The sequence below is a fragment of the Coccidioides posadasii genome, chromosome 4 (genome assembly GCF_018416015.2).
Source record: "Coccidioides posadasii str. Silveira chromosome 4, complete sequence".
NCBI lineage: Eukaryota > Fungi > Ascomycota > Eurotiomycetes > Onygenales > Onygenaceae > Coccidioides > Coccidioides posadasii.
The window spans coordinates 1,839,676-1,850,998 of NC_089410.1; the positions used below are offsets into that span (position 1 = coordinate 1,839,676).

Sequence of the window (11,323 nt, forward strand, 5' to 3'; positions counted from 1 at the left end):
AGTTGTCCCTACATCAAGATTCAAGGAGCCTGGATTTCCTTCCAGTTCTTGCCGCCGCCGTTAGTATTCGCCTTTGCAACATCCCGTTGCATAACGAACATTGTCCTTTCTCCACAGAATCCTCCGGCCGAAGCCAGCCTCTCAAACTCTTGATATGAACCCTTTAGTGGTTTTTGGGCATCAGTTACCCAAACCTTTTGCTTGACAAGCTGTCCGGGCTCATGTAGTCGACGAGGGTTATACCTCGGATAGCCGTACGCAGTTCCAATGCGCTGGAAATTGTTGAATATCCGTTCGTATCTCCGAACGAAAAGGAGCCATTCCCACGTCCTACGTGAATAAGCGGCACGAATATAAGGATTGATGAATACCCCTGACGCCTTCTCGGGATCAGGGGTACCCAGGTGCTGTTCTATATCTGCAAATATCAAACAACATTCCGCAGCTTCCCAAAATGGCTCAGGATCGTGTCGGAACGGAAGTAAAAGCTCATGAGTCTCTGAACTCTGTGGCCGCTGAAACGTCTTAGCATCGAAGGCTGCCATTCCTCCCCAGCAGCTGCGAACAGGCACACTATCCTTTCCCGCAAGCACATCCTCTCGACTCTGACCTTCGCCTGCAGTGGAGAACCAAGGGAAGAATGGTGTTCCAATGCTATGCCCTTCAGCGTCTCTTACGACAAACGTGTCATAAAACTTGACTGGGGAGATAAAGTCGACGGCACATGCTGCACGATACCTAGCACGGCCCCCGGGGTCCGCGTTAGTCGAAAACAAGAGCTGAACGGCATCAATCGGGGAAAAGTAGACGTCGTTTAGAAAAAGAACTTTGTCGAATTTGGTCGAGGTACGCCGAAAACCATTGGCGCCATTTCCAGGATTATACGACGGGTCTAGCGGCCTAAGCACCCTATTGCGTACTTCTGCGAGATAAGCAATTCTCTTTGTTCTCTCTTCTCCATTTGGCAAAGTCACGGTAGGGAACTGTGATAAAGGAATATGGTCACCAGTCACAATAGAAGAATTGCCTAATAAGGGCCAGCTGGTCAGTCTTTCCATTGCTATATTCCCCTTGAAACTCTAGCTGAAGATACAAACATAGCAAAGCATCCCGCAGGCCGTTGAGCGCAGCGCTTGTGCCCTCCCCACTATCATTTTCATAAATGCTGATAAACACATTCTCTTCCCCCAAGATCTCCACTAATTCCATCAACGCCTGGCCCCACGGGCCTCGAATTAATTTTTCATTGATGATATTTGCCGCAATAAACACCTTTTCGTGATTCACATTGCCCCGACCAGACCAGGAAGCCTTGACAATCCTTTGGTGTAGTTCGGTGTAGTGCTCCGGCGGATTCTGATAAGATGGATACAGAATTGCTTCGATGGCCGAGACCAAGACGAATAAGATACCGAAAGAAAGCGTAATCTTTAGGGCCTTAAACAAGAGGCAGCAGACGCGCGATCGACGCGATATGGGGCTCTGCTTGATGTATAATACGTTCTGATATCGGAACCCCGCTTGACATCGGCGGCCAAATCGTGCAATCTGTAAACCGATGAAGGACCAGAGCGGCGTGGAGCTGCGCGAGCTCTGGAGATCTGTCCGATATGACGAAGACAAGTCTATGGAATGCTCATCCGATTCCGTTTCTTTAAGAAAATGCGAAAGTAATGGAACTGACTCGAACATGATTCGGGACAAAAGGGGCAAAAGCCAGGAGACTTGATATTGGGATATCTGCTTTCAAATTCAGAGTAGCATTTTCTAGAGATACTGAGACCAGTTCTCATAAATCCTGTAATGTTCCATTAGAAGTCCAGGTTGTTTGTCTCCACCGCACATATAAGTCAAATTAGCCCGGGGGGAAAAAAAAAAAGAAAGAAAGAAAGGGCAGCTGTATCCCAAGAACCAGCAGCCCGCGCTGCTTCTTGAAGCCGTTCATCCCTGGAGCTCGAGAGACAAAGCTCTCCGGCAACACCGCAGTGCCACGCCTATCATGAGATCATTCCGCCAACTTAAGGGTGTTTGATATTTTGGACGCTGGTCCTAAATTTCCCCACTGCGAATGATTGGCTGGTCGATGCTGATCCAACGGCGACTCCAACACTGATGATGCATGCGCTGACGACTCAGCGCGCCTTGTGGGTACGGCTGTCGACAACCGCGCATATCGGGAGTAAAGGTTGGTATGTAGTGAACTCATGCGGCCCATGAGTTTGGAGGAGAAAGAAGGTGGTTTCGAGAAACTGCCATTTTGTGGCTGGGGAGCTTCTTTGTTCCTGATTCGGGTCCATTTATCCATCTTCCACAAAACTGCACAATGACCTCTGCCCCTGGCATCAGTTGAGATAACTGAAACCTATCTCCTCCTCACCTCCTCCTCACCGCAGCGGGCAGTCATCCTGACTGGAGTCAAGAGTCCATGGGCCCCCTACCCAAAGAACTGCGGCGACTGCAATCCATGCCTCTGAGGTGTTGCTTCGAGTAAGTTGACTGGTGAGTTACTCCGTAGTTAGCCAGTTAACTTAACTAATAAGATAATTGCTTTTCTTGACCACAAAAAGTTGCTGCGCCGAAAATTTGCTTTGAAGCCTCCATGGGTCAAATCCAACCCTTTGGCAGAAGCTTTTTAGCCAGTTGTTGAACCCTGGGACATGTACACCATAGCTCACCAACCAGCTGATGGGAGCTTAAGCAACCACTAATCGGTGCGAAACTATAAATTTTGATGCTTTTGGGATTTGATCTCGGTTTCCCCCGGCATTTCTGGAAGAATAAAACCCCTCTCCCCCACCCCCCTAACGATAATAGGATGGATTAATATCGCCCAACGGATGTGAGGGACACCCGTATCCAAAACGGGGGTACGTATAATATGTGCTGAAACGGAGGCAGCGGCTTCGCATTAAGTATCATTCAATCCCGGATGGAACGATCCCGATTTAGCTATGCGTGACAATGCGTGGGATGTGCCGAGATGCGAGAGAGCGGGATACCCAACCACTGACTAGAAGCTGGGCCGCTTCTTTCTTGCACAAAACCGTTTCTCCTTTGCTTTTTCGGCCTAATAGGGGAAGGACGAAATTTTTTCCCCCCCCCCTTCCTCTTGGCTTAACTAGAGTGAAGGCAGTTCTACTTCGTGCAAAGCAAACTGCTATTCTACCTTGGTGTCGTGGCCGACGAGGCCTGTGCAGCGGACAGTTTTGTGTGCCGGGACTGGCTTAATTGTCCGTGGTCCTTCCGGCGCCCGGAGGGCTTTCATGGAACCGGCCTGATGCATTCAATTGCATATAACGCCGATGCGTGTCCATCAGATCTTCATCGAGCGAGATCAACGGCATCATCACCCCTTTGACAAAACAACGAGGGAATTATCCCGTCCTTCTCTATGACTAGGCATCGACAAAAGGCTTGCCTCGAGTTGTCAGATTATCCCCCTCATTTTTTTACACATTCGGAATTTGAGGCGTGCTATCCTTGCCGGTAAACACCCGAGACAGTCACCAAATTAAGAAGATAGTTTAGACTGAGCATAAGAAGGAACATTAACTGACCGCACCACGCATTCCCCCCCCCACACCAATGATCCCTGTATGGCACGCCCGTGGGTTATGGCTGGGCGCGAAAATCAGAATGTGAAGGTTTCGTTACACCCTTGTCGGATCCTGGTCCCAAGCAAACCCAGGCCCCTCTTGAAAACGTCAAACTTCTATATCGCACAGAGGTTATTATTTTGTGCAAACGCGGTTGGCTGAGCAGCCGAGATCACTAAACGTCGGGTTGCCAAGAGTATCCCAAGGATGGAGTGTTGACCTGCCTCGAAAGCGTTGATATCGGGACTTTTCATTTCGATTTTATTTGGAAATATTTGCTTCCAAAATGGTGTCCCGGCTCCTTGGGTCCAAAGACCTTTAAACTACGGTCCCGTGCATTCGATCAGCGTTCGGCAATTTTGTTTTTCTCCAACACCATTCGGAGGACTCTGCATGATGTGGGATGCCCGTGCTCCTCTCGCATAAGAGGGTACTATTGGATGCTGGACTAGCTCGTGTACCCAGAAATCAAAGTAAGGAGACCGCCGAGCTGCACATCTACTTTCCAGGCTCTGAAATCTGAAGAGAAAATCGCCGTGAGTTCAACATGATTTGTCAAACGCACAATATCCACATACTTGCAGACGGGAAATGCACGTGTACAGAGGAGTTGTAGCACCAATATCTCTAAAAGAAGTGAAAATTGGGGGCTTCCTTTTATGTCCCACCAAAAATATTTGACGTATCAACTTAATTCTAGGGGCATTCATGATTCATACATACGGATGAAATACAATCGATATATGACTCCGCGGCTGATAGGAAGTGACCGAGAACGTTCCAGCTCCAGTCACTTGGTATTTTAAAAAAATACCTCTGAAAGACTGACCAAAAGAGGATCTCCAAATACAACGCCACGATACTTTTAAAATCGACAGTCCATTCAAAAAATATGATGAGGAGAAGAGCACCAAACAAAAGCAGGAAAAACCAAAGCGGGGTATTTGGCAGTGCGCAACACAGGAGTAGAAAATTTTATAGTTAAAAATGGAATTAGCAAAGGGGGAAAATTACAAAGATTCAATAGGGAAACTGCTCCAGAGCAAATGCAGCCGTTGTCTCCCCATGACTAGACACCAGAACTCCCCGTTTCAGCTAATCATGAGATGTCATCACGGCGTAGCAGACACAGCCCTAACCAGGGGACGTGTAGGATGTCATCAACCAGGATTGCCAGCAATACCTTGCGAGATCAGTTAGAATAATTATGCCAAAGTTCGGCGTCATACAGGGGATCTCACCACAGTGCTTGGATGTAGGGGAGTCCCAGCCTCGTCCCTTCTCCATCAATGCGCAGCTTTCTTTCGAAGCTGTATGAGGGCTGCGACATAGCTATCCTTGCTACACAACGGTTGCGATTCATGAAGGTGCCAATTAACGCTTGCAAACTCGGCATTGGCCCACAACCACAATAAACCGCTCGTGGGGGCTCCCGCTGCACCGGGATCCGCCATTCCCATCTGTTGAAATGCGGAAGAAATGGTTGGCAGGGTCTCGACAAGAGCTATAGACGTAGAAATTCTTGAAAAAGTTGCACATTGTTGCAAGGGTCTGAGTAGATAGCTTTTTCGGAGCCTCACTAAAACCCGTAAAATCTTGTAAACGCCGGAGCTCTGAGATGATATTACGTGTGTAAAACAGGCAACGATCTATAAATGGGTGGCGTCAGTGTCTGGAATGTCCCTTTGGAGAACTTAGCCCTTTCCATACCTTCAATTGTCAGTGTCGCGATAAGAAATGAAGTTTGAATGAACTATGGGTGTCCGGGCTACTTTTCGCTCAGAAGAAGCAGGCGGGAGGCCTCTTTTCAATGGCAGCCAGGCCACCAACATCCCTCTGATGGGAATCACACAGGACTAATCCGAAACCAGCCAAGCTACTCCGTACATACCGACCTAATGTGACGGGAAAATTTGGCTGTCAAAAGCACGAACCACCTCCCAAAGCTCACGCTCTTTTTGGGACGTCTAAACTTTGCAGCATTGTGGAGATTGCCTGATTCAACCACTGTAGATCGGAGCTAGGATGGATGAGGATCCAAGCTTCCAAGGCTGAAGTACCAATAATACACCAGTCGACAGGCATTATCGCTGTTGTCGCATGTGAAAATGACGAAACAAAGGGAATTCAAGGATGCCCACCAGGCCACAGCAAACGCTTCCATCGACGTGCCAGAGCTTGAGTACCCTTAGGGGACCCATGATGGCGGGGAATCTCGACTAGTTCCCGTTTGAAAAGATTGAAGAATTGCTGGGTTCCTAATCTTATTAGACAGTACGCTTTACATGAAACATCCCGATCGCAATATCGGCTGCTCGCTGAGCGGTTTTTATTTATTTACTTCTGTATTTTTTTAAAATTTCCTCTTTTTTTTTTTTCTTAATAAAAAAAAGGAAAATTTGTTGGAACTAGTAGACGCCGTAACTTTGAAGCTAGACAAGAACGGTGAGATTTGAGGAATATAAAGAGTCTGACAAAGTTCCCGTTGTGACTACTTCGGGAATCGGGTAGGTGCTTCTCAGAGCAATCAGCCATTGACGCATGTAGCAGTTGGCATGAACTTTGAGGGAAAAAGATTTAGCAGCCTGATTCCCTCGGTTTCTCAGCTCAGCCGAAATTGGCCACACGAAGATACGAGAAATGAGACGCGCACTTTGAATCAGCTTCTCTCCACAAGGAGTGCTCGGACGCACTTTGCTGGAGTGGCATTTGGGATGCAAGGATATCCGCCAATTCCCGATATCAGATGGCAGCATCGCTGTCTCAAAACTATTAGCTTGATAGGTCAGTCACATTCAGAATGGAGCTTAGGCCTGGATCTTGTTCGTCGCAATGGCGTGATTTCTAGAAGACTGAAAGGCATGCCCGAATCAGAGACGTTAATCCCGGAACCCAAGACCCAGGGGGGAAAATCTGGAATGTTTCTGCATGCGCTTTGACGTATATCAGACTCGCAGAGAGATAATTGAAGTTGATACTTTGGCAGAGGAACCCGGTGATTGGATCGTGACCCACACCACCCTGTCACTCGGATATTTGGGTCATCAGTATTGAACTAAGGAGCGGTTAGATGAGTTAAGAATTAGTTCCAGAATTAGCTCCATAAGGTGTTCCATAAAGGAGGGAATCCGCCATGCATTACTCCACAGCCGTCGGAGCCATTCGGAAATGAACCAGAGCATCTTGATTAGATGTATGAAGGGGTACCCATGCAGCCTAATGAAAAGAGAAGTGTCAGAGAGAAAGTTCTTCGAAATACCAATTTGTCACCAATATTCAGGCAAAGGCTCTGCCCCAGGCAAAGCATGAAAAATTATCCATGATAGCTGTTTAGAGGCAATAATATAGCCGTCATATTAATGCTTTATCAAACTGCCAGAGCATCAATTGTTGAAAATGCCTGATCCGGTTTAGTGCCAAACAGGGGAGAATGTGTCAGCATAGCAAGGTTTGCTCTAGTCCTGGTCTGGAAAGCGACAAGCCCCAACCCAGGATCGGCGCTAGTGCTTGTTGGGTCTAGAGTGTGGCTGGGATCCACGATCCTTGATTATCTAATCTAATCAAACCTCCCAACCCAAAACAGTAAAGCCGCAACTAGCCTCAAAGAGGAAACCCCAATGTCAGTCCTCTCCGCCGAGACGACGAACGACGACAACATCCGCCGTCCTTCGCGCTGTTCATCGCCGCCAAATTTACCCTCCCTCCGCCTCTATCGTGCTGTCACTTTATTGTATTCACTCGTTTAGCTTCACTGCATTTTTTTTTTTTTTTTTTTTTTTTTGACCTCCCTCGTCGACGCCCTTTATTACTTTGCCTTCTGACCGAGTCTCTAACCAGCCACCGCGCAGCCTTTCTCTCTCACCATCGTCGACCTCGCGCTTTTCTTTCTCGACATCGGCACTCCCCGAAGAGGAGTTCTGTGACCAGGCACCATGAGCTTCGGCCAGTTTGACTCGCTATGCCGGAAGGCAGCGATTCCTTTATGTTCACTAGTCGGCTCGTCCTCGTTGTCCGGTACAAAGGGGATTTTGCCAAGTTGCTACGCAAGGAATATTGAGGTTGCCAACACCATTATCTTCCAGGGCGCCACAGATGTCATGCACATTGTAGCTCTGGCCATGACTGCGATTATGATCATTCATGTACGATCAAAGTTCACTGCTGTCGGTAAGTTTCCCGCATTCTTACAGTTGCCGACAATTATATGATGATCAATTGGCACTAAGTCCTCTCGTCTCATTGGTGTTACAGGACGCAAGGAGATAATTACATTTTTCTACATCTATATGGCATTGACGATATGCTCTCTGGTCTTGGATTCCGGTGTCGCACCCCCTGGGAACGCCGTCTTCCCGTTCTTCGCTGCAGTTCAGAATGGTTTTGCCTCCGCCCTCTGCACTTGTTTGCTGGTCAACGGATTCGTAGGGTTCCAGCTCTATGAGGATGGAACCGCCCTTTCGGTTTGGCTTCTACGACTCTCCTCTCTTGGGATGTTCTTAATTTCGGGCGCCGTTTCACTCCTAACCTTCAAGTCCTGGGCTGGACTCTCTCCATCAAACACCATCGGCCTTTTTGTTGTCGTCTACATTCTCAACGCCATATGCTTGTTTGTATATGTGGTCATGCAGATCATCTTGGTTGTGAATACACTCCAAGATCGTTGGCCGCTCTGGCACATTACCTTTGGTGTATTCTTTTTTATTATAGGCCAAGTCATACTCTACTCTTTCAGCGCTGTTATCTGTGAGAGTGTTCAGCATTATTTGGATGGCCTGTTTTTCGCAACTCTATGCAACCTTCTTGCCGTCATGATGATCTATAAGGTACGTCGCATTCCTTGAGTGAACGCTTTCGTCATTCTATGCGCAAAGAAAGTTAACAGTATTATAGTACTGGGATTCGATTACCAAAGAAGATCTCGAGTTCTCCGTCGGCCTAAAGCAGAACAACTGGGAGGTCAAAGAGCTCCTTCCTGAAGAGGAACGCAGGGCCACTGTATACCTCGATACCAATTCAGAATACGCGGGCAGTGTGTACCACCATCGCTCATCCACTTATGGCGGACAATCGAATTATTAGATCCACCACTTTCGTTCGACTTCCCCCCACCTTTCTTAGCGCGCCGGATGGATAGTGCTTACCGCACATAGAGCACCTATAATTTGGCTCACGCGACTTTTTCGTATAAGCTGATACCTCTCAAATCTCTTCCCCCCTCTTTACCCATGTCTTATTCTTCACCCTTATTATCCCGCTAAGATTTTGTGATGAATCTCCTTTGTGGCGTTTTGATGTTACATGGCTTCTTTCCCTGGCGCACATTGGTCTAGTCTTCAATCTTACTCCAAGCGTTGTTTTCTTGCACATAGTCTTCACGAATCGAGTGTCATATTTTCCCTTTTATATTAATTTTAATAGATAATTGCGCTCTAAATATTATATCCTTTGATCTATGGAAGATGCTTTTTCTCATATAATACGGGTAGATTTGATGACCTTTCATCCCTGTGGGCACCTTGTCAACGATCCTCACTCTCCTTCCCCGGAGCACTGCCTGCGGTTGAGTACCATCCTTTATCAACCCATCTGATCAACAAATCTCTCGCCTGGTGCGCCATCTCGTAAAATGCCGGGTTATCCGCAGGCGAAAACATACTCATATGCGCTTTGGTTTCATCTTGGGCATTATCATTTACTACCTCGATCCACTCCAGCCCCTCATTCGACTCAAGATCGCGAGAATTGCCCTCATCCCGCGCTTTCTTTTCCTCCACATCTTGTGGGAGATTGCAAAACGTGCGGATCTTCGAGCGTAATACATCCCTTATTGAGAACTGCTGCTGCTGCTGCTGTTGTTGCTGGGCAGAACCTGTTGACACCTCGGAGGGCACGGTGATTGCGCTGCGGCCAAGTCGTGTGTAGAAATTCGCGGCGCCTATTCCGCGGTCTACATGCAGCCGCGCAATGGCGGAGATGCGACGACGTAACTCCTCCGGACGAGCTAGACACCCGACGAATTCGAGATGCGAGGTCGCCCACGTCCAGCCCGCTGAGAACCGGTCGCGTTGGGTGTATAAAGCCGCTGCTCCGCCTGCTGCCACGGCACCCGCGGCGCCCGCGAACATGGCGTACCGTCCCCAGCGCTGCCATGATGGTGTGGCCGCAGCGTCATCAGTAGATTTGGTTGCGGGTGGAAGGGCGGCGGGTGGTTCCTTGCGATCCTTTTTCGAAGCCGAAGAGCCGCCACCGCCGCCACTGCCCCAGCCAAACGCGCTGGCGACTTCTGTGATTGCACCGTAAGCCGCAGTGGCGGCTTTGTATTGGCTTTCAGCCGTGTAGGAGACCGTCCCCGGGGCGATCCCGAGAAAAGGGGTGTCGAAAGCCATGAGGCCCTGGATATGAGGAAACATAAACGCGTTGGGCTGGATACCTGCTGCGCGTTCGTCTGAGTGTTTGGCATCGTCCGATTTCGATGATGGATGCGCAGCGCCAGACGGAGGGAGTAACTGCTCAGATGCGATTAGACGTATGGCTTCTGCACCGACGACGCCGCCCATGGAGTGTCCAATGAGGATAACGTGGACAGATGGGTCGACGGTAGGCGAGGGGGCCTGGTTGGAGACTTCGATGTCTATCACAACGTTTTGAAGCCTGTTGCGCATGTTTTATTGCTTCCTGTGTTAGCCAGGTCATGTCCCTGATGTTGAACGCATGCAAAAGAGACGAGACGAGACGGACCATTCTCTCAACCTGGCGACACAGTCCTGCAAATCACCCCTTGTCTCGAACTTGGGGTATGTCACCGCAACAACATCGATGTTGGGCAGGGCGTGGCTGGTTATGGCACGTAGATGCGATGGAAAAGTGCCAAAGGTATCGTCTCCGCCCTGTACATTTCGTCATAGTCAAGAGTCAGACTTCCTGAGTACTAGCTAATGCGCTGCAGAGGAGCAAACCCCACCTTGAACCCATGAATGAAGACGAGAAGCAGAGTCTTCTTCATTCTACATTATCTGTTTTGTTCCCGCGCTCGATGGCTCGTAGCTTTTTGGCTTCCGAGAGAACCGAATCGCTTAAGCTGACGACAAACGCATCTGGCTCACCGTCTGCGCGACAGGGTGCGATATTACGTCATGCCTGAATAAGTGAAGGGCTAAGATATAGCACTTCGAGAACCGAACCCCTTGCCAAGAACAATATCTTGAGTCTTTTGAGGATACTGAGCATCATCCCGATTGCAAGGGTAATTGAACAGCTACGAAACACTGGTAAGTTGGACCGAGCATAGCCCATCTCCCGCCAATGCAAAACTTGCGTGGCCAATTAACTAACTACAGCCCCAAGCACTCCTTAAGACGAAATCCAAACCAGGAGACCCATTTATGGATATCATGTGAGGTAATAACCATTGGAGGAGTCAAAAGGCGAAGTTGTAAGGGATAAGGGAGGTTTACGAGGTTGTCGGGCGCAGTATGGATTGCTTTTTGGAAGCTAGAGGGAGTAAATGATAAGAGGAGGTAAAGGGAAGCCATACGAAAGACTAAGGGGAGCTACTCAGGGAGGATATGAACCGACTAGAGGAATGTGCAAGAAGATAATGCAGGGAAGCATTTAAGGTCAACGCATAGCTAGACACAAGCGAGCTTCTAAAGGTTGGTAAGGAGTAACTGCCGGCGGGAATAGGAGAGATAATTAACCATGCTTATGTCTTCGAACCATCGCATCAG

At 48.5% G+C, this 11,323-nt stretch overlaps 4 protein-coding genes across 4 annotated transcripts; 1 reads left to right on the forward strand and 3 right to left on the reverse strand.

The window, feature by feature from the left end:
• Positions 1-20: 20 nt before the first annotated feature.
• D8B26_007451 (uncharacterized protein) lies at positions 21-1,692 on the reverse strand (the record flags this gene model as incomplete). The annotated part of the gene is made up of 2 exons (XM_003066983.2): positions 21-1,027; positions 1,098-1,692. The coding sequence occupies 2 exons, from the start codon at positions 1,690-1,692 to the stop codon at positions 21-23; spliced, it is 1,602 nt and encodes a 533-aa protein (XP_003067029.2).
• Positions 1,693-2,005: 313 nt separating this feature from the next.
• On the reverse strand, positions 2,006-2,305 carry D8B26_007452 (uncharacterized protein; the record flags this gene model as incomplete). The annotated part of the gene is made up of 1 exon (XM_066125544.1): positions 2,006-2,305. One exon carries the CDS (start codon positions 2,303-2,305, stop codon positions 2,006-2,008), a length of 300 nt encoding a protein of 99 aa, XP_065981627.1.
• A 5,093-nt stretch (positions 2,306-7,398) lies between these two features.
• On the forward strand, positions 7,399-8,998 carry CHS7 (Chitin synthase, class 7). Its single transcript, XM_003066984.2, has 3 exons — positions 7,399-7,763; positions 7,848-8,419; positions 8,487-8,998. Exons 1-3 carry the CDS (start codon positions 7,529-7,531, stop codon positions 8,673-8,675), a joined length of 996 nt encoding a protein of 331 aa, XP_003067030.1. The 5' UTR covers positions 7,399-7,528; the 3' UTR covers positions 8,676-8,998.
• Positions 8,999-9,115: 117 nt separating this feature from the next.
• D8B26_007454 (uncharacterized protein) lies at positions 9,116-10,631 on the reverse strand (the record flags this gene model as incomplete). Its single annotated transcript, XM_003066985.2, has 3 exons — positions 10,558-10,631; positions 10,335-10,483; positions 9,116-10,247 (listed from the first exon to the last, which is right to left on the reverse strand). The coding sequence occupies exons 1-3, from the start codon at positions 10,597-10,599 to the stop codon at positions 9,116-9,118; spliced, it is 1,323 nt and encodes a 440-aa protein (XP_003067031.2). The 5' UTR covers positions 10,600-10,631.
• Between the last annotated feature and the right edge of the window lie 692 nt (positions 10,632-11,323).

Excerpts from the sequence above, each read along its gene's own strand:
- CHS7 (XM_003066984.2), top strand. The coding sequence starts at position 7,529 with ATGAGCTTCGGCCAGTTTGACTCGCTATGCCGGAAGGCAGCGATTCCT. Across the intron at positions 7,764-7,847 it reads ATCAAAGTTCACTGCTGTCG|GACGCAAGGAGATAATTACA; the intron begins GTAAGTTTCCCG and ends TTGGTGTTACAG. Across the intron at positions 8,420-8,486 it reads CCGTCATGATGATCTATAAG|TACTGGGATTCGATTACCAA; the intron begins GTACGTCGCATT and ends ACAGTATTATAG.